Source organism: Candoia aspera, chromosome 4 (genome assembly GCF_035149785.1).
Source record: "Candoia aspera isolate rCanAsp1 chromosome 4, rCanAsp1.hap2, whole genome shotgun sequence".
NCBI lineage: Eukaryota > Metazoa > Chordata > Lepidosauria > Squamata > Boidae > Candoia > Candoia aspera.
Window position 1 is genome coordinate 51,863,490 of NC_086156.1, and position 23,266 is coordinate 51,886,755.

Consider the following 23,266-nt stretch of genomic DNA (forward strand, 5'->3'; position numbering starts at 1 on the left):
AAACTTCCTAAGATTTTTTTGAGGATACAATCACAACCATCTTATTTTAATCTGCCCATAAAATAACATTAAGCTGCTTCTGACCATCTCTTTCCTCTTAACTTCTGATATCAGCATTCTTCGCATGCCAATATAACTCTTTTCTTTTTGAAAGCAACAACAAAAAACTTTGTAGAACCTGCTACTAGTACTCTCTGCCCAAGCAGGAGCAGTAGACAGAGTAAAAGCCAAAGCTGCAGCTTCAGAAGAATCACATGATTCAGTTCCTGCTTTGTTAGTTCAAGACCATATCTTTGTCCTCTTCCCATGTTAAAAAAAACTATCATCATACTCTGGGCTTCTTTCAGTTATAAAGTTTTTTAAATGGTTTTTTAAACTATGTCTTCAGTCATGTGATTATCTATTAGGGCTGGGCAGTGCTTTAAAATTGCAGGCAAAAAGGTGCTTGGAGTGTGTGTGAACATGGACATAACACTTGTCTGCAACTCCTTACAGCAAATGTATCATTTGCTGGAATTGAGCTGCAGTTCTGAAGGATAGCTGTCTAATCCCAGGCAAGTTGAAGCTGCTATAAGGAGTTTCAGAGAAGTGCTGTATAATCACTCATTCATGCACTGAAACACCTTTTCCCTTTGAATATGAAGCACTGCACAGCTCTATTATCTATTCCCTGAAAGAATATCCCAGGAGAATTACATACTGGGATTTTTCTAAATATAGAGTTGTAGAGTTGGAAGGGATCATAGAGGTCACCTAGTTCACCCTCCTGCTTACTACAGGATCCACAAGAGCACCTCTAACAGATTACCATACAGCTTTTGCTGAAGATCTCTAATGAAAGAGAACTCTCCACATCACGTTACAACCTGCTCCACTTGCTGACAGCTTGTACAGACAGGAAGTTACTCCTGACTGAATTTCCTTCCATTGGTTCTGGTCCTGATCTCTGGGGCAATAGAGAATAAGTCCACTCCCTTTTCTGTGTGATAGTCCTTCAGATATTTGAAGACTGTTCTCATACCTTCACTTAGTAATCTCTTCTGTTGCCTGAACATACCCAAATCTTTTAACTATTTATCATGGGGCCTGGCTTCCAGACCCTTCATCATCCTGGTAGTCCTCCTGTGAACTTGTCTAATTTGTCATTGTCCTTTTGAACTAGACACAATACTCCAAATTGGATCTGACCAAGGCAGAGTAGAGGGAAATAATTATATCCCATGATCTGGTGATGTAGATTGACTCCTACTTGGTGAAGGAATCCATTAATGTCAAGCTTTTAACCAACAGCAGAGATGCAGAAAATAATAAGAAGCCAGAGAAAGAGTATTACATTTAAAGATTTTTTTTTAAGAATAATTATACAGGTAGTTTCCAGGTTGAATTCTGAAAAATCTGATGAGAGGAGATTGGCCCAGGAAACACTGTTCCTTCATAGCAGCTCCAGCTTTATACAATAGCTTACACTCTACTATGATGGAATGCTGAAAGCTCGTGAAGGTGGCACTCTTCTGGTGTGTCTTTGGAGATCAGTGGTAGATGCTCTCTATGTGATTTATGTTGTACTATTTTCTTTGATGATTCTATTATAATGTTTTGAGTATTTTTTTTCTTTTAACTGATTATTGTAAACTTACTTGAGATGTTTTAAATTTGTATTATGTATATTTTATTATTGCACTGTTGTGGTGGTACATGACAGGAGTCCTTAGCAGATCACAGCAATATATACATTTAATAACATCATTAACATTCTTAGATGGCTCCACTGTGGTTGATATTCTTGCTCTCTCTGTGGGGTTTGTATATTTTAAAATTTTTGATAATATTTTTATTTTAATAATTTTTATCTTTTTATAAAGATTGTTTTGTATTTATTTGCTGTTTTATCTAATGGTTGTATGCTGCCCACAGTCACTTTGTGTGAGATGGGCGGCCATATAAATATGATTAATAAAGAAATAAAGAAGTAATAAAGAAATGCCTTAATTAATGTTAGAATGTTATTCTGTCGGTTAATATCCCCAATCTTTATTTAAGTAGTTTTTAAAAATCTAATTCTACAGTCAGAAAGGCTTTCAGAATGGCTTTACACATAATCAGTAAAAAGGGTTAGTCGTCTTCCCAGTTATCATTTAAAAGACATAACCCAATGGGGGAAAAGAATATACAAAGGGGAAAAGCAGGCACTGATTCTGGTTATAGACCAAGGAGAAGAGGAGCCTATACCACTGGTCTTTTTCAAGGCTGCCGGAAAGGCCTTGCTTTTCATTCCTTGTTCACCTTTGCTGCAACTTGAAGAAATGGTTCTAGTCCTGGCTTGCTTTTTCTAAAGTTATACATGTTTTTCTTTAACAGAGGTCCCAATCTGCGTTTTCACTGACTAATGAAGATACATCAGCCAGAGACTCAGTTCTCACATCTACCATGTTTGAATCTGTCTTGAGGGAACCAAAAGGCCCGATCAAGAAACAAGAGCACAGACTATCTACATTGCCCAGCTGGAAGAGCATGGACCAATTAAATGAACCAAGTAAAGGCCTATAATACCTGCAAGATATTCTTTTGCTCTGTATGAAATAGCTACTTTTCATGGGGTCTTTTAGAATGGAAGCAAGAAGAATGAACAAGGCAGATCAGCAATCCACAGACCAGGAATGGTCACTGCTTTGTAATTTTTTAAATAAAAATAGCTATTAAGGTCTGAGAAACAATGGACAGCATTTTTATAAAATATTCTAAGAATATAAATTTTGAATGTTCAGAACCTCTCTGCTGAACCAGTAATTGGAATATATGTCCTGCCATTAACTTACAACCAAAAACTTATATTATGTATAACCTGTCATTAAATGTGCAAACAAGAAAAAGCCTGATTCCAATATAAAGTTGTGATCATTCTTTTCACCACACTGAATAATTGTTACCAGAGTTAAGCCTTATATGGCCCAAGACTAAACTATTCACCAGTGCTCATGACTAGACCTCAGTAAAATTGCAGCATCCATTTGCATATATATGCCCTCCTTCCTTCTGTAGATATGGATACCAAAGGCTGCTTCCAAGTGAGTGAGTCCTTGGCTGGATGAAGGCCATTGAAACTTTTTTGTTTTCATTGTTAAGCTACTGTTTCTGTGCTTTTTACGCATGAAACCTGAGAAAGTAATTTATGCCTCTGTTTTGTGAAAGATAGATGGAACTCGCAGCAGCGGTTGATGCTTATGCGAACCTAACTAGTTAAGCTGTAATCATTTATAAAGATTTGTCTCAAACATTTCAGAAGTTCAGCATGAACAACTGGCTCCTGATGCATTTTTCAATGCCTTTGAATTAAGCAGCTATTCTTGAGGATAAATAGACTGTGGCTGTTTTATTAATATATTACTGAAACTGAGATCCCAACAGATTTTTTATTCCCATTTAATGGCATTTGATTGTTTATATTCTAGGAAAAATGCTTTCAAAAAGGCAGTTGTTTTATCCATAATTGTATGCTGTTAGAAAAGTGCAAGCACAATTCATTATTTTGAATTTCATGAACATATTAAGCAGTTGGGAATCAGTGCTTTCACTGACCCCAAATTAAAATAGCTATATGTAACTAAATATGCATAAAAGCCTACTTAAGATTTTATGTATAAACATTATAGCTTTAATTTTCAAGATCTTTTAAATTTTGCTTCTTGGCCTTTAGCTGAGATCAGGTATAGTATCCTGCTCCCTAAAATTCTTGGTTATATGCATGATTTAGTTATGCATAATATAAACCAATTGTGATAAATGGAACAGTTGGTCATGAATGACTTATTGATTTCAGATGATCTTCTCTACATATGTCTATATTCAAATCAGCAACATTCCTCTATAGTATTTGTGGAGTTCCAAGCTGTTAATTCTGCTAATGAAAGGATACTAGATGATATGATAATAAGTAGATCAATAGCAAGACTCCTACTAAATCCAACAAACTTAGTCCTTTCCTAGAAGTAATTTTGACCGTTAATCTGTCTGGTTTAATAAGTAACAGGAGGGTTTCCCATTTCACACTGGATATCTATGCAGTGCCAAATTGTTAGATTTTATCATGGTCAGCACTACCAGCTGCAAGGAAAATACAAACATGTAGAGAAACATGTATCCCATTATAGATTTCCATAGATTTCTAATGCATAGTGTGTAAGCCTTAAAATACACATTGCAACCACTTTTAGCTTTTAAAGAAATTCTTAACTATATTAATAAATATCAGGGTATTTATTATTATACTTTTCATCTATCCAATACTCTGGGTGGATTAGAAAACAAAATTTCCATTGTTTTATAAACCTTTAAAATATTTATTTAAAATCCAGTTCCATGTCCAATTCATCAGATCAAATTGTGATTAATCATCTTCACAGTACATTATCATAATATATGTGATACAAATTCATATGATTGTTATTATTCCTTTGCAATATATGAGATATAAAATAACCAAAACTTTACTTTTTATAGCAATTGAAAAACACAGCCCAAAATATAGTTAAGAGTACATTTAGATTAGTGAAGTTAAATAATAATTATATTGGATTTTCTTCTTGTGTTTCCTTAGATTATCCTCCTGTTTTACAAAGTACAGATGGAAATTGGGTGGCCTTGCAAAATGTCATTTTGCCTTGTCCTCGAATGCTTGCCAACCCAAAGAGCCAAGTGTTCAAAGCTTTGGAGAAAGAATCCAGTGTTACATCTGCTTATGATGAGATGGACTCAGATAGCGAAGATAACTGTGATTGGAACATGGCTTTGAACAACCCTCAGCAGCTTTCAAATTATGTTGCAGCTCAGCACAATGCCGAATGGAGTTATGGCAATGAATTATACCAGTCTGTGACTTCCCTGTCACCTACCAATGAGACAGTGTACTCTGATTCAGAAATATCACCAGCCAATTCTTCAAGGGAGGCTAAAGCATGTAGCCTCTTAGGAATACAAAAAGGAAATTGTAACAATAAGTACAGAGAACAAAAAGCACAGTTACATGAAGAATTGGATGTGAATTTTAATCCACAGGCTACCAGTTTAAATTATTCAGATAGCAGTGAAAATGAAGAAGCCTATCATGACTTTGAAAAGAGATCAAGGAAATGGAAAAAAGGCAAGGTTCTCTCTGAAGATTTATGCAAAAGCAAAAACTGCACAAAATCACCCAAGAAGAACTTGGGTGCATGTCAGGTAATCAAAGTTTGGTGATAACTGTGTAGTGCCTGCCCCCACCCCCAAAAGGAGGGTGGGAGTAAAATCTTTGCTGTATTGGAAAGACAACAGTGACCTAAGCATAGCCAGCAATGGAAAGCTCTACTAATCATCAGTGGTCCATCAGTTGTCTTAATAGAAGTATTTTGCTAAGGATACTTCTGCATTGAATAATCTGAAGCTTTCCTGCTGAACAGGGCTTGACTAGGTATTACACAAGCTTCGAGGATAGCGTTTATGCATGTGATTTTTTAAAAAATTCCTATTCAATTTTTTTTCTGCTGAAATTATTTGTTGTGGTCCTGCTGTGCATTCACACATCCAGATTGCACTGCTTCATTGTGAAACCAACTTTGGGAAAAGAATACTTTTCTGGAGTTTGATAGCCAAAATTAGATGGATGTAAAAAAGGCCAGTTATATAGCTGACTGTGTAGCATATAGTACATGACTATGGGTGTGTTTTAGTCCATCATGTTGCTTCTCGTGTTTTAATTAAATTCCAGGGCAAAATATCATTAGGAAACTCCCTTCTGCAGACTTTTTTAGTTGGGTCACCACCGAGGGAGAGCCAATGTGGTTTACCATTGCCTTCTCCCAGGCAGTATTAATCAAGAATGCAGAGGAGCAGAGGGAGACAGACAAGAATCCTGTCTGAGGAAGACTCTACCTCTTTCAGCCTGAGGCTCTACACTTCTTCTTTTTTTAATCAGCTTGGAGACTACAGGAACATGTCTAATAATAAGGTGCCCTCACTGAGGGTGGAATCAACGTGTTTGGCTTTTCTTGATGGGCTTAGGGTTGTGTATTTGCATGTTACAGATAGAAGCTGATGCATTTATGCCTCACTTTTTCACTTTGATCCAACAGTGTTGAATAACTTTTTTCCAGTCTCCAGCCTTCCCTTTTTTAGGGAAGGTTTTTGAGAAGAAGGTAAGCCCTCAGTTTTAAAGGGCCCTGGAGGAAGCAAATTATCTAGATCCTTTTCAGTCAGGATTCAAGCTGAGCTATAGTGCCAAGACAGTATTGGTCACACTTGTGGATGACCTCTGGAGGGCTTGGAATGATAGTGGTGCATCCATCCTTGCTTTCTCTCAGTGGCTTTGAATGACATTGACCATGGAGTCCTTTTGGACTGGGTTAGGGGATCAGAAGTGGAGGGCACTGTTTTGCAGTAGTTCTCTTCCTTCTTCCAGGTCTGGTTCTAGTCAGTGTTGATATGGGGGGAGGACTGGTCCTAGGCTCCTTTTATGTGGTGTGCTTCAGGACTTTGTTCTTACCTCACTCCAATATCTACATGAAATCACCAGGAGAGGTCGTTCATTGGCAAGTGGTGAAAGATCAACAGCATGCTGATGATAATCAGTTATACAGCTCCATCCCTGGCCAGACAACTGATGCCTTCAAGGTGCTTACCCAGTACCTGGAGGCTGTGAAGATCTGGATGGGGAAGAACAGGCTGTGATTCAGCCCTAGTAAGATGGAATGCCTTTGGGTTTGGGGGCCTCTTGCATCCAGAGCCCAATCTTTAACTCTTGATGAGGCAGCATTCCCCAGGGCAAAGTTGATGCATAACTTGGGAGTCTGCCTAGGCTCACAGCTCCCGCTCACAGACCGTTTGGCAGCCATGGCCTTTCTAAAAATATATCTTGTGTGTCAGTTGCACCCATTCATGGACTGGGAAGCTCTGCCCATGGTCACTCATGCATTGGTCACTTCCATTTGGACTACTGCAATGTGCTCCAGATGGGCTGCCCTTGAAAAACACTCAGAAGCTTCAGCTGGTCCAGAATGCAGGAGTGCTTGCACCAAGGTTCACCCATGTTATACCACTGTTGCACAAACTCTACAGTTCCCCCATACGCTTCGAGGTGCAATTCAAGATGCTAGTTACCACCTTTAAAGCTCTGCATGGCACAGATTACTTGTTGGACTACCTCTCCCTGAGGGTTTCTGTTCATCCAGCCACAAGTGACAGGGCAGACATTAAACAATGTCTCTATTAAACAATGTCATCTGGTGGAACCTGGGAGATGTGTTATCTGTGTCATGGAACCTGCCCTGTAGAACACCCTGCTCTTTGAGATCCAGTGGGCCCTAATCCTTCTGCTCTTCCAGAAAGCTGTGAAGATCTGGCTTTTTCCCCAAGTGTTGGGCCAGTGTGTTAGTTAAGTCCAACAATAGGTTATTGTGCATTTGCTGTGGTGCCTAAGCCATTGTATTATAGTTATTTTAAACTCAGTTTTGTATTTTGAGAGGTGTGTGTGTGTGTGTGTATATGCATACACAGCTCTCAACACACACACACACACACAAAATACAAATATACACACACATTGTTAGCCACCCAAGGTTATGTATTTAAGAAAAAGCAATAAATATACAGTATATCTATATATTTAAGGGCAGTAAGGACTATTGCTTTCCATTCTGAACTTTGATGGTCATATATTATTACAATGCTTTCAGCATGCCTGACAGAAATATACTGTACCCTCTATAAGGATTTAAGGACCTGCCTTATAACTCCTTACCTGGTAAAACACCTGGAAAATTCTGATCTTCTTTATGTACAGTTGTTATCAGATCAGCATGATTCAGTATCCTTGAACGTAGCTAAATTTTGTTACACTGACTGTAAAATTAGGCAGACTTTGCCCACTGATGAACCCGCTACCAATTATAATATTTTATCTTGTTTTGTTTTTATTTTTAATTTTAATGTGTTTCTGTTTGCAGTTCTGGTCTGTGATCGTAATAAAAATTATTCTTCTATAGTATCTAGCAACAAAATCTTTGTGTTCTGTCCTGGTGAATTGGATATGAAAGATATCATAAAGTGCTTAAAAGCTAAGCTGCAAGTTCAAACATGGAGCTGAGATTATTTATTGTTTAGAAAATTGAATGCATGCAGTTTAAAATTGAAAGCCAATTTTTTCCTTATAAATTTATTATGTTGCAATTATCAGAATGCTATCTGAATTGCTCTCATGTCATATAAATAGCTATTTTATATGCCACTTTCCCCCCATCTCTGTTTTCTTTTTGAGATCTATTGATTTAGCCCTTTTCTTTTTGTTTTTAATTACTTAAGGTAGTTGATGATTTATCAGAAACTGACATCAGCTGTGATGACCAGCATCAACAAACTAAGGCACACCCTATGGAAGAAAAAATGAAGGCAAGGTTATCTGAATTATCTCCAAAAATGAAAAATAGTGGAGAAACCTCTTCAGAGGAGGAGACATCGGAGTCAAGAACAGCAAATGAGAACCAGAAATCAGGCTTCGTTTCAGAAAGCAATAGCAAATGCATCCAGGAAGAGTTAAAGAAGGTAGGTAGTATTTCTTGACTGTATAGTTAATAAGTAACATCTAAGAGCCAGTTTCCAAATTACAGTTCTCCAAAGTAATGCTTATGTCTAAACTTGAAAGCTCATAGTAGTAATGGATAAGGCTAACATTTTTGGTTTCTCATTTTTCTTATCTCTAGGTAATCCTGAGGATTTTTTTTCCAAGTTTGCACGAAAGTTAGACATTTTGAGTATGTTTTTCCTAATATAATAGGGATGTACAAGAGGCTCCATTCTGGCTCTAGAATGTTCTAGAACATTTTTGGTATTTTCTGACTAGGCTGTTCTGGCTGGCAGTTTTTTGAAAATAATTCTTAATTCCTGATGATACATCCATGTACTTTAACTTTTGGGGCAACAGTATGGAAGTGATTGCTACTGCCTTCTTCCAGGATGTTTTTTCAACTTCCTAGTCTAGCGTACCACCAGGGGTTCCTGGTGATCTCTTGAGCAAGTACTAGTAAGATCTAACCTTGCTTTTTTCTTTTTTTCTTTTTCTTGGAAATCAGCTAAGGTGCTGCCACTTGATGTGATTTGTTGGGAATATTTTTTTATACAATTAACATAGATGTAGCATTAATTAGGGACGCAGTGGCACTGCGGGTTAAACCGCTGAGCTGCCAATCGGAAGGTCGGCAGTTCGAAACTGCGCAGCGGGGTGAGCTCCCGTTGCTAGTCCCAGCTCCTGCTCACCTAGCAGTTCGAAAACATGCAAATGTGAGTAGATCAATAGGTACCGCTTCGGCGGGAAGGTAACGGCGTTCCGTGTTGTCATGCTGGCCACATGACCACAGATGGGTCCTTACGGACAACGCCGGCTCCAAGGCTTAGAAACGGAGATGAGCACCGCCCCCTAGAGTCGGACACGACTGGACTTTACGTCAAGGGAAACCTTTACCTTTACCTAGCATTAATTCATTTTTTTAACTTTCAAGTCCCAAAATCATCCACACTGTACCAGGGTTTGTTTTTTTTAAAATTTTGCTGTGACATTACATACTTCCTGATCTCTACATTCATTTAGTAATTTGGTGAATTGAGACTTCATAATTTTGTGAGTTTACCAAATATCCTGAGAATTATTGCATATACCAATAACAGATAATGTTCCATAAATGAATTCTGTATGTCTTTTAGCTTGATCAATGGGAACTGATTTTTTGTCAATTATATTAGCAATAAAAAATTGAGTTTGTTTATTTTTAAACACAGATCTAACAGTTTTGAAGAATAGTTTCCAAACTCACAGTATCTATTTTTTAAAACAAATTACTTTTTTCATAATTGCTAAACTTTGTTGAGTGGATCATATATATAGTTTTACACTGGTTCCATTCACTAGTCTTAAGAATATGGCTCCCCAGCACATCATTCAAAATCAGAATGAATCCTTTGGCCCAAAACGAGTTGCACACTCCTGGTCCACCATATGTAATCTGTACCTGTAAGAATACTAATTGATCTTACATTTGTTTAATTTTTTAAAGCATTTGAATGTACTTATGAAGAGAATTTTAAAATTTGACATGCCAAGGAAGCTCGTAAGACGGTCCATTAGTAATAAATTGTAACTTTTGTTCTCACGCCTAATAGAAACTAGTCTTTTGCTTCAGAATCTTCTAAAAGATACCATCATTAAGAAAAGATAAGGTAATGAAACATTAAAGATAAGGTAATGATATTGACTTAGATAAGAAAAGAAAGAATAATTTATTTCTGCAAGAGAACGCAATTCTTGCCAAATTCATGTTTATATTGCTAATGGTATGAAGAAGCAGAACATGTGACAAGAAGTTGCACTGTGGAGTGTTCATGTTTAGAATTCATGTCAACTAACTTTCCCCTTTCCTAGGACACACACTACAGTAGTTCATTTCCTTTCCATAGTTTCTGTCATTACTATCCATTTGTCATGATTTCATGCTCTCTGCACACACAGTTCAGGGCTAAGGTAAATATTTATGCTTATCTTTTAAAAACTGCAGACTTGGAAGTTCCTTCACAACTGCTGACTATCATTGTGTTTTGTATGGATGGTACTATTTTGTCTACAGAAAGATTTACATTCAGCAATTGTATTTTCTATTAATCTATGAGATGTTACACTTTTTCTGTACGACCAAAACTGTGAATTCAGAGAATGACTATTCATGGCATTGTGTTAACATAATGATGTTTCTGGTTTTTGTTTGTTCGTTTTGTGAAATGAAGTAAACTGTGCAGTTCTGAGGGATCTGTTACTAATCCTTAGATGAATGCAACAAATATTCAAATATTTATAGATATGTAGCCACACTACAATGAGCATGACAAAACACCTTTTAAAAAAAGCCTATGATGTTTGCATAGTGATTAAGGATATGGTCAATACTGCCAGGATATGGTCAATTAGAGATACAGAATGTCTACCTTGTGAATGTCTAATGCTGATTTGACACTTCCTCAGAGATGGCATCAGACACTAATCTGTAAGGATTGTGGGTTCAGATATCCCAAGTAAGATATCTCTCTGGAACCATTCAGGTCTCAGAAAATATTTCTTTATTGTAAGATACAGTTCCATCTCCCTTTAAAGACTCAAGTGAATAAAATTCCCCAGTTCCCTCCTTTTGCTTGCCCCAGTTTCCCGCCTTCATTTGAAATTGAATATTTACAACTGCTGTTGGTTTTACAACATGATTCCCAGCAACATTCTTCACTGTCCATTTGCTGATACGATGTTAGCCATAACTCTCTGGCATCAGCTTGCTGGGCCAGTCCGTGATGTCTCCATTTCTCACACAGCAGTCAATCCTCCCCCTCCCTCCTTTACAACCCATGACAGAGGGGAAGTACCAGAAGGGGTTTTATGGCTTCTGGGACCAAACCTCTGGCATAATCATAGTTGAAGTCTGGTTCAAAGATTCTACAGTCAGTAAGCTATGTTCCAAGTTTTAAAAATAGTGGTCTAGTCAAATTAATTTTTTTTCATTCAAATTTATTTAAATGAGACCATCATAAGGACAAGTTTAATTGTTTTATTGAAAATAATGAGTCAAATAACTAACAATATATCATAGGGTAAATAGAATCAATCGTCTGTCATCATTTTAATTTGGATTATTATTTTTGTTGTTATTGTTGTTTCTGTGCTGTAGATGTGGGTTGAAATGCATATTTAAATGCAGATGATAATAGTTCATATTACAGTATTTCAGTTGAAATGCATTTCACAATTGTGAAGTGCCTAGATCATAATGGAGGCTCAGGAGTATCCTTCCAGGGTTTTTTCTTCTGTCAAATCATTCCCCTAACAAAATATTGCTGACATGGAAGGTATTTTGTGGGATCATGAAAATATTCATAGAGACAGCTCACTCAGGTCTGATTTCAGTGACAAATCATGCTGTTCAATTTCAGCAAACATGCTATTTTTTTTTCATGAACTGCAACTTGTTGCCTAATACATTGCTTCAGAAAAGGTATTGTCCCAGTGTATACTACATTTACAGATTGCCCTCCACTGCTTCATGGAAATCCCTAAAACATTCCACATCAACCATTTAGGTGGAAAGGAATCAGAATAGTTTGACTGGAATCAGAACAGTTCTGAAGAACCGATGAATAGAAAGAAAGCATTTTGAGATTAAAGGAACTCAGACCAATAAAATATGCTACACAATTCACATTAGTCAGTGGTTCTGGACCAGTGGCAGGACATGACCTGAGAACTGTGAAGTAATGATGGAAGTCAGGAATTGGAGAATCTTGGGCCAAATCTAGGGTTCTATTTCAGACGCAGAACAACAGAGTTTTGTGGCACCTTGAAGATTACTCATTTATTACTATATTATGAACATAAACATTCTAATAAAATAATAAAGAGATACTTTTACACGGAGAATTCAAAGTGGGAAGAGAATAGGGATGTACATACTGTTCTGCCACCACATTTCTGTATAGACAGGAGGTCTAAAGAGAAGCAAGTACAGCTGTCAGTATGACCCAGGACCCTACAGTGTTGGGTTGCAGAGAACACAACTGTTCATGTGTTCAATTAAATAGAAGTACAGATCCTCCTCAGACTTCCTGTCTGAATGTATGAAGGCTGGAGAGAGGCTGGAGTAGACTGAATGGCCAAACCTCTTTTCTTCCCACAGTTTGCTCACCATGTTTTCAGACAAATTCCTGAATGTGCCTTAAATGTCAGTCATTACTCTGTTAGTTAAATAGATGTGACAGTTATCTTTAATAATCACCTGTAGGTGAATTAAGGATGAGCTTTCCTTCTGCAGTAAAAAAAAAAAAAAAAGGATAAATGGCAGTGAATGGAAATTTTTATACGTACCAGACATCCACTTACTAAACTGACCTTTCTCTAAGCATGCTTACGAATATTCATCAGGTCATATTGTGCCCAATGCATTTCACAATTATATATAAAGCTAATTCTACCTAGGAAATAATAAATTGGCTTTCTCCTGATTCAATGTTCTTACATAATTTCAGAACATACCTACTTCACTTCTTCTGGTGACTGAAACAATAGAATAGGAAGGCAGGAACTAAAGTTGTGTTTTAATACAGCAGTTCCGAAATGTCAATGTGGTGATAAATTCATAAAAATGTTTCATATTTGGAGAAATGGTTCTTCTTGGTTCTCATGCCCCTTTTCTACCTTGCCTGTCAAATTATTTCATTAAAACCTGGCAATGTTTGAGGAGCTGGGGGCTGCAACTCAGCCTTGAAACCTTTTGGAAAACTGGAGGACCCCATTCTGCAGCATTATGATATCAGAACGATGGGCCCGTTTCTTTCTTATTCATTGAGGAATTACAGTAAGTGTGGGAACAGGAGGCTTTTGAAAGGCAAGCTGCTCTCTTCCCTACCCGTAAGTCCCTCAAACATCCAAAACGTGGCCCAGTGGTCCAAACCCAATATTTAGCTGTGTTGCTGCCAAATTTCAACAATGTAATGTGGAATTGCTGGGAAACCACAAAGTGGCTACTGGGAGGCTGTGTGCAGACCACAGTTTGGCTTCTCCAGCCTATCTCTATCTTCCATTCCCACACATTGTGCTATTGCTGCTGAAGGGATCCTGTAACTTTTAAAAAATCATTCTTCCAGAATCTCTTTAATTAGGCCAAATAATCCAGTTTCTGCAGACAGCACATTGTTATGCATGGACAACTTACTTCAGAGTTGAAAGTGAGAAATGTAGAAGATTCCATCTTTTATCTAGAAGTTAGTTGGCATAAAATGAAATTTCATGTAAGTAATAACACTCCAAAAGTTTCCTGGAACTCATATTTCTAGTGGAATCCATAGCTTTGTACTATTTCTGCAGAAAGTATAGCAATTCTGTCTCTTTTATAGATCCAAGTCCAGTATAGACTAACTTCCTGCTATAAGCACAAATTTCACTTGCTTCTTCTCCTTCATTAGTCATTTCCACCTAGCACTATGCTTTTGACAAGCACTATGCTTTTGATAAGCATTTGTGGGCTACCAGTGCTAGTGACTGGTTACCTGGAACAGCTTCTCTGAAAGTGTTTACTCACACAGTAAACAATGTCAAACCAACTGCCATTTCCTCATGACTACTAATATCTGACTGTATACTGTATATATGAACTCTACAAATTTCAGATCTATTTCCTATCTCTTACTGTTGCAAGCCATAAAGATCTAAGTCTTAATAAATGGTTTTCAAGAGCCAGCTTGCCTTAAAAAGTAAAAAATGTAGGTCTGGGCATACTTCTTTAAAAACGGACAAAATTGTCAATATGGGAATACTTTGAAGCAGCTTTGGGGGGGCAGTTAATTAACTCCATAAATGTGAAGGCAACCCCCTTCTCCAGCCTCCTATACAGCAGAATTGATTTCTTCCTTTAATATTATTGATCTTTTTCATAGTAAATGGCATTCATAAAAGTAAATGCAAAACATGGAAAAATCATGAGTGGTACAGAAGTATATTGAGATTCAAGCACCTTGCCTCCCAACCTTTAAAGAGAAAAGTCGCCTACCTGATTATCACTGTAATGCATGCCTAAAATGTGGAAGTTCTTATTATTTCTAACCTGCTGCTTCCACTTTTATATTCCTTAACCACAGTAATCCATTTTCTTCACAGTCAAGCCATATAACAGAGGGCTACTTTTAAAGCAACTTTTAAATATGTCAGAATGCTTATTAAAAACATAATAGTGCAGTGATTCTGCAGGTGGGAGTCAAAAAAGCCAAGATTGTAGCTTTGACCATGCAGCTGTGGTCACCCTCTTGACTTTTTGAAATGACTTACCCACCTGCCCCTGGATGCCCCTGTGACCCTGTGCTCATTAACAGGAATTTAGGCACATATAATGTATTTGCCTGAGACTTGTATTGTCATCCAATATAATTAAGTCTCCTTTAAGTTAAGCTTAACTCCTTGTGACATCATTGTTGCATCCATGTAGTTTTCTTATCAGCAGTATGGAGGTGATTTGCCATTGCCACCTTCCCAGAGATTTGTGTGGCTTTCCAGTCTAGTCTATAGCTCTAGTAGTCCTTGGAGATCTCCCTTCCAAGCACTAACCAGGATTATTATTTTAACTGTGCTTTTGAGCCCAGATAAGGTCACCCAAGTGCTGCCACTTGGTACTGTAAATTACTCTGAATCTAAATTAACTGAACTATATAGAATGTACTTTTTCTAAGATGGACATTATCTGAAAATATACTGAAGTAATTGGATGGCACCCTCCTCCATGGACCATAATCATGAACACAGCCAAGTATCTGGGGGCTGCACTATGGGGGGTTCACAGTGAAAAACCTTACTTTTTTAATTTTCAAAACTGCATTAATTTTTTGTTTTATTTTAATTGTTTTTTAGTTTTACAGTCAGCTATATCCCTATCTTCTATCCCCACAGTTTGTGCCATTGCTGCTGAAAGGAGACTGTACATTTTTTGCATCATTCTTCCTAAATCTCTTTGTTTAGGAGGAAACAATCCATTTTAAGCAGACAGCATATTGCTATGCATGTGTATCTCACGTCTGTGTAATGAGAGATTTAGGGGATTCCAGAGTACGGTTTCCTGGAAAGCAGGTAATAGGAAACTAATGATGTTGAAGAGCATTTTACAATTTGCATTATTATTTTAAATATATATTGCTTTGTTTTATTTGTGCACAATCATAGTCAGAAGGCCCTATGTGGTCCATATTTATGGCAAATACATTTGAAAAAAGAATAAATCAAATAATTGAAGCATGCAGGACCCAAAACATGGTATTGATTTGATTGTCAAATATATCTCTCTGAATTCAGTGGTTTTCAGTTTTCTTGTACAGAAACTGTTAAATCATGCTGTTTCTTTTCTAATAATTTCCTTTATGTCAACAACCGTTTAGTAACTTTTGAAAAAAAGCCCATAGTCTCCTTTTATATAAAATGTTAACCTGCATATATCTGTATGTATGTGTGTATACATATACATACATACATACACACATACATATATATCCCCTCCTTTTTCACAAGAGCTCATGGCTGTCACTCCCTCTTTTCTCCCTCACAACAACCCTGTTAAGTAAGTTAGGCTGAGACTGAGTGATTCTGTCCCAAATCACTGTGAGCTTCCATGGTGGAGAGTAGACTTGGTCTTCCGACTTCTAGTCCAATATTTTTCATGACTACATTACACTATCTCTTACAGCACCCTTCCTCTGAGGCCCAGGGTGCCTGATAGGATCATTCTATAGAAGATGGTATATATAAAATGTAACTCCAAAAGACTGTAATAGCTGACAATATGACCTGTAAAGATAATGGCGTCCTCTGTGTTTATTCTCCCTGCCTGCCTGCTTGTCTGTCTCTCAGTCTGTCTGTCTTTCTGCCCGTCCATCCATCCAATAGAAAACAATGTAGTTTTACTAAACTAGCATTTTTTTTCTAGTATGAATTCTTTCTCTTTAAAACAGAAATGCTCTGCAGCCTCTCTCTGCAACATATCTACTGAAGTCCTAAAAGTAATCAACGCAACAGAGGAACTCATTGCAGAATCTGCAAGACCATGTGATTTCCCAGCAGAAGCATGTGAAAGAGGGAATAGGGAATTTCTGTTAGATACAGACCCTATCCAACTTGATGGGCAGCTCACAATGCTGGAAGAAAATGTAAGAGTAGCAGATAAGTAGCTGTATGTATATAACTATTCATGCCATTGAATGTGTTGAAAATATTAGAGTGATAAATTTTCTGAAAAATGGGAGGATTTCATTTGGACTACAACTAAAATTACTTTCAAATGGAGCTGGGAAGCTCAAATCTGATCGCTAGTAGCAAAGTCCAAGCCAATAATTAGATAAAATGTTAAAGCACTTTCTTCAGGCAGAAAGGACTCAACAACGAATTAGATTAATTAAAAAAAACAAACAGATTTGCAATGAAAATTGCAAACAGACCCTAGTTGGCTAAATGCTATGTGACATCAGTATCTTTGAATGTTCACCAATCTTCATTAATATTCCAAAATCTATTCAAACATGTTGGTTGTTAATTAAAAACGTTCCATATTTTATTTCTCCTTTTGTGTACAGTCTTCTGGATAAAAAAAAAGTAAAATCATTTGAAGGGACAACTTAGCATTTCATTAGAAAACCTCATTTCAGTGGCCTTTGAGCAAGATAAACTTTTCATTTTGAAGATGCTTTCTTGATTTACATTATTCACTCTGATTCACAAATCTAATGACAGAGATGAAAACAAATTTTGAATCATGGAGTTAGAATACGAAAGGCAAATCATCATTTTCAACCTAAATCTCTTCCATATCACAGATTTATGTTTGTAAGGATTCATGTGTGTGGGGGGACAAAAAAAAGAGGTGCTCCACCCCCATCACATAACAGCAATGCCTGTCTTTGGTCCTAACTGGGTATTGCAAAAACAGAAACATTTCTCTTATGTATTTGTTTTCACATCTACTTTAGGTATATTTCTTGCAATGGCCAAATACTGTATTCTCAAGTTTTCTTATGTTGCACAGCTTGTGGTATCTTTCTACTTTCTTCTATACAAATGTGGTCCCTTTTTCACTGTTGTTCTCTCCGAGACCTTATTTATATCTTCAGCAATACAGTGGTTTTCTATCAAATATGTTTTTCCTTTCTCCCTTCTGTTCCAGAGATCTAGTGATATTTAGCTCAAGATCATGCTTTGTTTTCCCTCAACCAGAATGATGTTGGAGTGTGTTGGGATGGTGATAAAAAGTAATGGCTTATATCTCATGGGAAAGAGGGTTTATGGAAGAGTGTCTTAATAAGGAATATAACCTGCTTTTAAAAGAATTATCTAATAGCTTTGGTCACATCATGATTTTCCTTAACCTTTGCCCCCTCTAAAACATTTGCTCAAAAAACCAGTAAGGAATCATACAGTGTGCTATCACAATGACACAAATCTATCCAGCTTCCTACGTCATATCCTACATCAGTTTTAAAGATAAGGCAGGGAATTTTTCTTTCCTTTCTTTCTCTATTTGCAAATTGGAAGTCCCTCAGGGATCATATACCAGGTTTATTAGTTTCTGGGCTCCTCTATAACTTTTATCCATTAATCCTTTCCCTTTATGCTGTTTTCCTTTGGAACCATTTCCCATTAGACCTCTGCTTTCTCTCTGTTATCTTTCTAGAAGCCATTTTCTCTGCTTTGTCACCTTTCTTCATAATACGTTACTTTTGTGTTCCAGTATTTAAAACTGTCAACATATAGGTGGGGACTTTCTTAGGATGAACCTCTTTTATACAGCACCTCATTAAAAGTAATGAAGTATCTTTTATTACTTTTAACGAGTCCCTCCTTGGGAGGGAGATGGGCAGTGACAAAATTTGATAAATAAAATAAATAAATAAAGTAGCACATAAATGCACTTGTTGGTTGTAACCTAAAACTGTAATGCTTAACAAGATTCTAAAAATCTAAAGGCCTACTTAACTAGATAGTGGTACATGGTCTATTTAGGTCTACCTGGCAGCTGGCAGTGTATATGGCTTGGAGAGTCAGCTAAATGAGCTTGAGGATGCAGCTCGTAAAATTAACAGCATTACTGCAGAAATTGAACTGGCTGATCTAGAAGATCAAGTGGCAACAGCTGCAGCACAAGTTCATCATGCAGAACTCCAGGTAAGATGGACAACAAGCCACTTATTGCATGGCCTTCACGATAACTTGCACATGCTTGATACTTAAACTCAATATATAAATGCCTTGTTCGCATGTCTATGTAGAAGAAAAATATATGCTTTATATAGGTAAATGTTACTGAGGAATATTAAGAGTCCAGAAAGAAAAAGCTGGAGTTTAAACAATTTGGTTCAAATAGATGTGATTGCAGTTAAAGATGTACAGATCAATAAACTGCACTTTTTGTTCACTTACCTTATTTCTCTTTTATAAATGTATCTTTTTTTTAAGATTTCAGATATTGAAAGCAGAATTTCAGCCCTTTCAGTAGCAGGCTTGAATGTGGCTCCATGTGTTCACTTGACAAGAAGACGGAATCACCAGACAAACCAGGTGAGGAAAAGCAGCTTCCGGGAGCCACCAATCTAGTAAGGAAGACCTGTGTACTGAAGCAGGTTCCCATATGCCTGGCAAACCTGAAGGTACATGAGTCCCCATTAAACTGTACAAACAATGTAGAATGGGAAGTATATTTCTACTTAGGGCTACTAGTTGCACTGCTTATTTATTCTACAGTCCACTACTCTTTTTCCTAGGAATGCACAGAATAATACACAGCAGAAAAACAAAATAAAGCAGTTTGGCAATAAAATAATAGAAAGTTGAACAAAACGGAAAAGAACAATTTAAGTGCAGCTTTAAGATGTTTGCCATAGATTTTATTAAAACCAAAATATATTAAAGTTAACACAGCAGTTCATCTGAAGTCTCTTTAGTCTTAGCGACAGTTCTTACCTTATTACTGCATTTTAACTAAATGCACTAAATAAATATTTTGGGATAAATATTCTGGATTAAACTATAGTCCTTAATAAAATCATTTTTCTTCCTATAGATGCATACAATAGACACATCCAGACAGCAGAGACGAAAACTTCCTGCTCCACCAATGAACGGTAACAATAACAACAAAAAGCTTATTTTTACTCAGTGGATATGGTCGAACTGTTGTGAGTAGTATGATCAAAATAGGAGCAGTGGACAAGTATACTAAAAATTATGTTAGAAGAGGTAAGCACTAGATGCTTTGAAACAAAGATAAAAAGAAAATGATCAAAAACATATCAACTCTTAAGCAATTATCCGTTTTTTCTGCATAATGAATATATTATCTTTCTTGGAGTTTTATCCCATATATTTCTATGATAATCACTTTAAACATGAATAAAATAGGTAAGGCAATCTCTTTCTATCTTGATAAATGGCAATTTTAAAATCTTACCCTTTGGGTAAATGAATGTATACATTTAGAATAGTAGAATAGTATACATTTAGGGTAGAATTCTGATACACATTAACTGCAAAATATTTTGAAAATGCAATAAAAAGTTTCATATATTTTTGGAGGAATCTTTATTCTATATCTTCTTTATCTTTAAAAAAATGTAGCTGTCTACTGAAAGGGGGAATTTGTTTTTCAAATCTTGAACTATATCATTTTATATAAAATAATACCCAGTTTTGCACAATTCCCCTTACTGAAAATTTTCCTTCCTGGGCTCCTCTAAAACATTCACATATTACACCTTTAGTTAGCTGAGCTTTCTTGGGATCAAAATAAATTAGACTTCAAATAGTTCTTCTTTTTGTTACATTAACCTGAAAAATGTAATATGCTATTTCTAGGAAATGTCATATTGGTCTTTTTTTTCCTTATGGGAAATTGATGCTATGGGTAATCCAGATCTCAGAATTAATTTTTTAAAAATGTATTATATGAAAAATTTGGATGGGAGCCAGAACTTATACTTAGGACCTTGGGCCAGTCACTTTCTCTCAGCCCAACTCACCTCACAGGGTTGTTGCTGTGGGGAAAATAGGAAGAGGAAGGAGTCTTAGGTATGTTCCCCACCTTGAGTTATTTGTAAAAATAATAAAGGCGGGATAGAATATAAATCAATCAAATAAATAAATGACGATTTTTAAAAACCATTTACCACTTTAAAGGACAAATACTTGGTCAGCTCAGTGGCAGTATTTACATTTAAAACTGTTGCTATTGCAGCTTGGACCTGCAGCATTTTCATTTAATCTACTACAAATTATTATTAAACCTTATGACACAAAACTCCCTACAAGGGGCAACAGTACCAATATTTTATCATAAGAGCATTAGAGCAAGGAAAATACTTTTTAGGATTTGAAGCAAGGGAGAAAAGTATTTACTAATGGACATACATGGAATAGCTGTGTGATACGATTCAAAAAGATATCTAAAACATTTGTCCTACATTAAAAGCATATAAATAAACGTTCATCTTTTCATTTTAGATGGAACTATAGCATGATTAGAAAAGCTACTTTTTATTACTAATCCCCCTGCTCCCCAAATCTATTAACAGTAGTGGCTGTTATTTGTGCAGCTGCCTATCTAAATGCATTATGAGAAACATCTGAACAAGAATAATTTCAGAACAATAATTTTGACAGATGTTGTACCTGAGAGTGAAAAGTTTAATTTGTTAAATAATTCAATACTTTTGTAATTAATTTTGACATGATTTGACACTTTTATACAAGTGTACCTTAAAGTGAAATATGAGGATGACCATTACTATTTTGGTATATTAAGTGGCATATTTTGCCTTTATTTTTTAAACATAAAAAGAGAAAGAAAAAAGAAACATAAAACCATTTCTCTCGTGTGTGTGCATATACGCATACATACATACATACATTTTTACCCAGAAGTTTCAATAAAGGTTAACAAGTTTTTATTATACTTGTCCATATATATGCTACATCTGTAACCAGCTGAAAGTAACATCAGGCGATTTAGTAATTGGGGCCATACTTATATCTTTCTAGTGCTGAAGGACTAATCTCTTACCAATAAGAAGGGCATGGAGAATCAACTTCCATTGCCCAACTATTGATTTCCAGGGAGTAAGTATTTAGTTTAAAATAATATGGACCTCTCAAAATATTAAAACCTGTCTCAAAGTTAAATTAATATATGTAAGGACTTCTTACCAAAATATATTGATTTTAAGACTTCACAAAAATATGTGTTAAGTGCTTTATAAGAACTCCAACTTAGACAGATTAGTATGTAGACTAGCTATTGTCTGGAAATCTTCCAAAATACAAAATAATATATGTATGGCTTCCACAGAGTTGGAAAACAATGAAAAAATTGCAAATTTGTAAATGTCTATTCCTTTGATCAAATCAATTCTATGAGAAGTTTTTCTTTACAGTAAAAAAAGGGGAGAGTAGGAGTCCTATGTAAGTTGTTTCTTACTAATGATTTAGAGGGCTTCAGAGGAACTAGAAAAATGTCCCAATTTATCAACGATTTAAATTTTTCATACTCCAAGATGCCTAAAGCCTTGTAGGCATATCTAGCAGTTATACATTTTGCCTCCTCCATCAATATGTTTGAATGCAAAATATAATTGTGAAGGAAGCTGGCAAATGTTTTTCAGATGAAAACATGGATGCATCTTCAGTTACCCCTGTTAGAACATTTAACAGGAATTTCATACTCCAAGGATCTCTGACACAAAGAACAAAACAAGAAAAAAAGATCACTGCCAAGGATTTGATGGTAAGAATTAAATAAAAGTTTAGCATCCCATTCCCAGATCTTAGGCGGAAAGAGATAAATGAGAAGGAATGTCCCAAATATATTTTATATAGTATTCAGTCATCTCAAGATCCATAATCATCTGTCATCCCCTACTTTATTACTAGAATAATGACAGATTCCATTCTGATATGATGTCCTAGAAAACTGCATTCAGTATAGAAACTGAATAACTAAACAATAAAAGTTGTCAGAGAAAATACGGTTCTCAGATTTCATATTATTCAAACCAGATACCTTGGTGCAAATTTTGAATTTTAAAATTCATGTATCAGTGAAGCATACTGAATTAAACTGCAAAATTCATTTAAAAACATTGTTTTATATGAGGCTTTGTGGCACATCATTCAAGTAGCAGGACATATTGAAGTTGCTAAATTGTAGATCTAAGTGACATTTTAGTTCACTTCTAGGGAGAAAAAGATGTAGTTGATGAAGAACTATTTCAACTTTGTGGATTTCAGTATTTCTTTAGGTTTAGTCATGCTCCTGTTTAGAACTGATCAACACTCATATTTTGCATAGACTGAATTAGTCTATGGATCAAAGTTAAAGCACAGAATATACCAAATGAAACCAAACCAATCCGAGAAGCTGTGTTATGAATGATGAGTGAAAGGTGAAAGGTCCCCTGTGCAAGCACCGAGTCATGTCTGACCCTTTGGAGGGATGCCACTTTCATGATGTTTTCTTGGCAGACTATAGCTGGGTGCTTTGCCATTGCCTTCCCCAGTTGTCACCTTCCCCAGCAAGCTGGGTATTCATTTTACCAACCTCGGAAGGATGGAAGGCCAAACTCTAACACAGTTTGGCAACGAGCAGAATCCAATCAACAAGTCCCAACAAAGGGGCTCAGATTGCAATAACACAATAACTCC

At 36.3% G+C, this 23,266-nt stretch overlaps 1 protein-coding gene across 1 annotated transcript in view; it reads left to right on the forward strand.

Moving 5' to 3' along the window:
- The window catches only part of MYRIP (myosin VIIA and Rab interacting protein), a 118,489-nt gene that overhangs the window by 93,405 nt on the left and 1,818 nt on the right, over positions 1 to 23,266 (forward strand). Inside the window, exons 9-16 of the mRNA XM_063304134.1 lie at positions 2,359 to 2,533; positions 4,595 to 5,214; positions 8,329 to 8,568; positions 16,537 to 16,731; positions 18,578 to 18,739; positions 19,031 to 19,132; positions 19,635 to 19,695; positions 22,228 to 22,349. Of these exons, the coding sequence (XP_063160204.1) occupies positions 2,359 to 2,533; positions 4,595 to 5,214; positions 8,329 to 8,568; positions 16,537 to 16,731; positions 18,578 to 18,739; positions 19,031 to 19,132; positions 19,635 to 19,695; positions 22,228 to 22,349 (1,677 nt within the window). The remainder of the gene's footprint in view (positions 1 to 2,358; positions 2,534 to 4,594; positions 5,215 to 8,328; positions 8,569 to 16,536; positions 16,732 to 18,577; positions 18,740 to 19,030; positions 19,133 to 19,634; positions 19,696 to 22,227; positions 22,350 to 23,266) is intronic.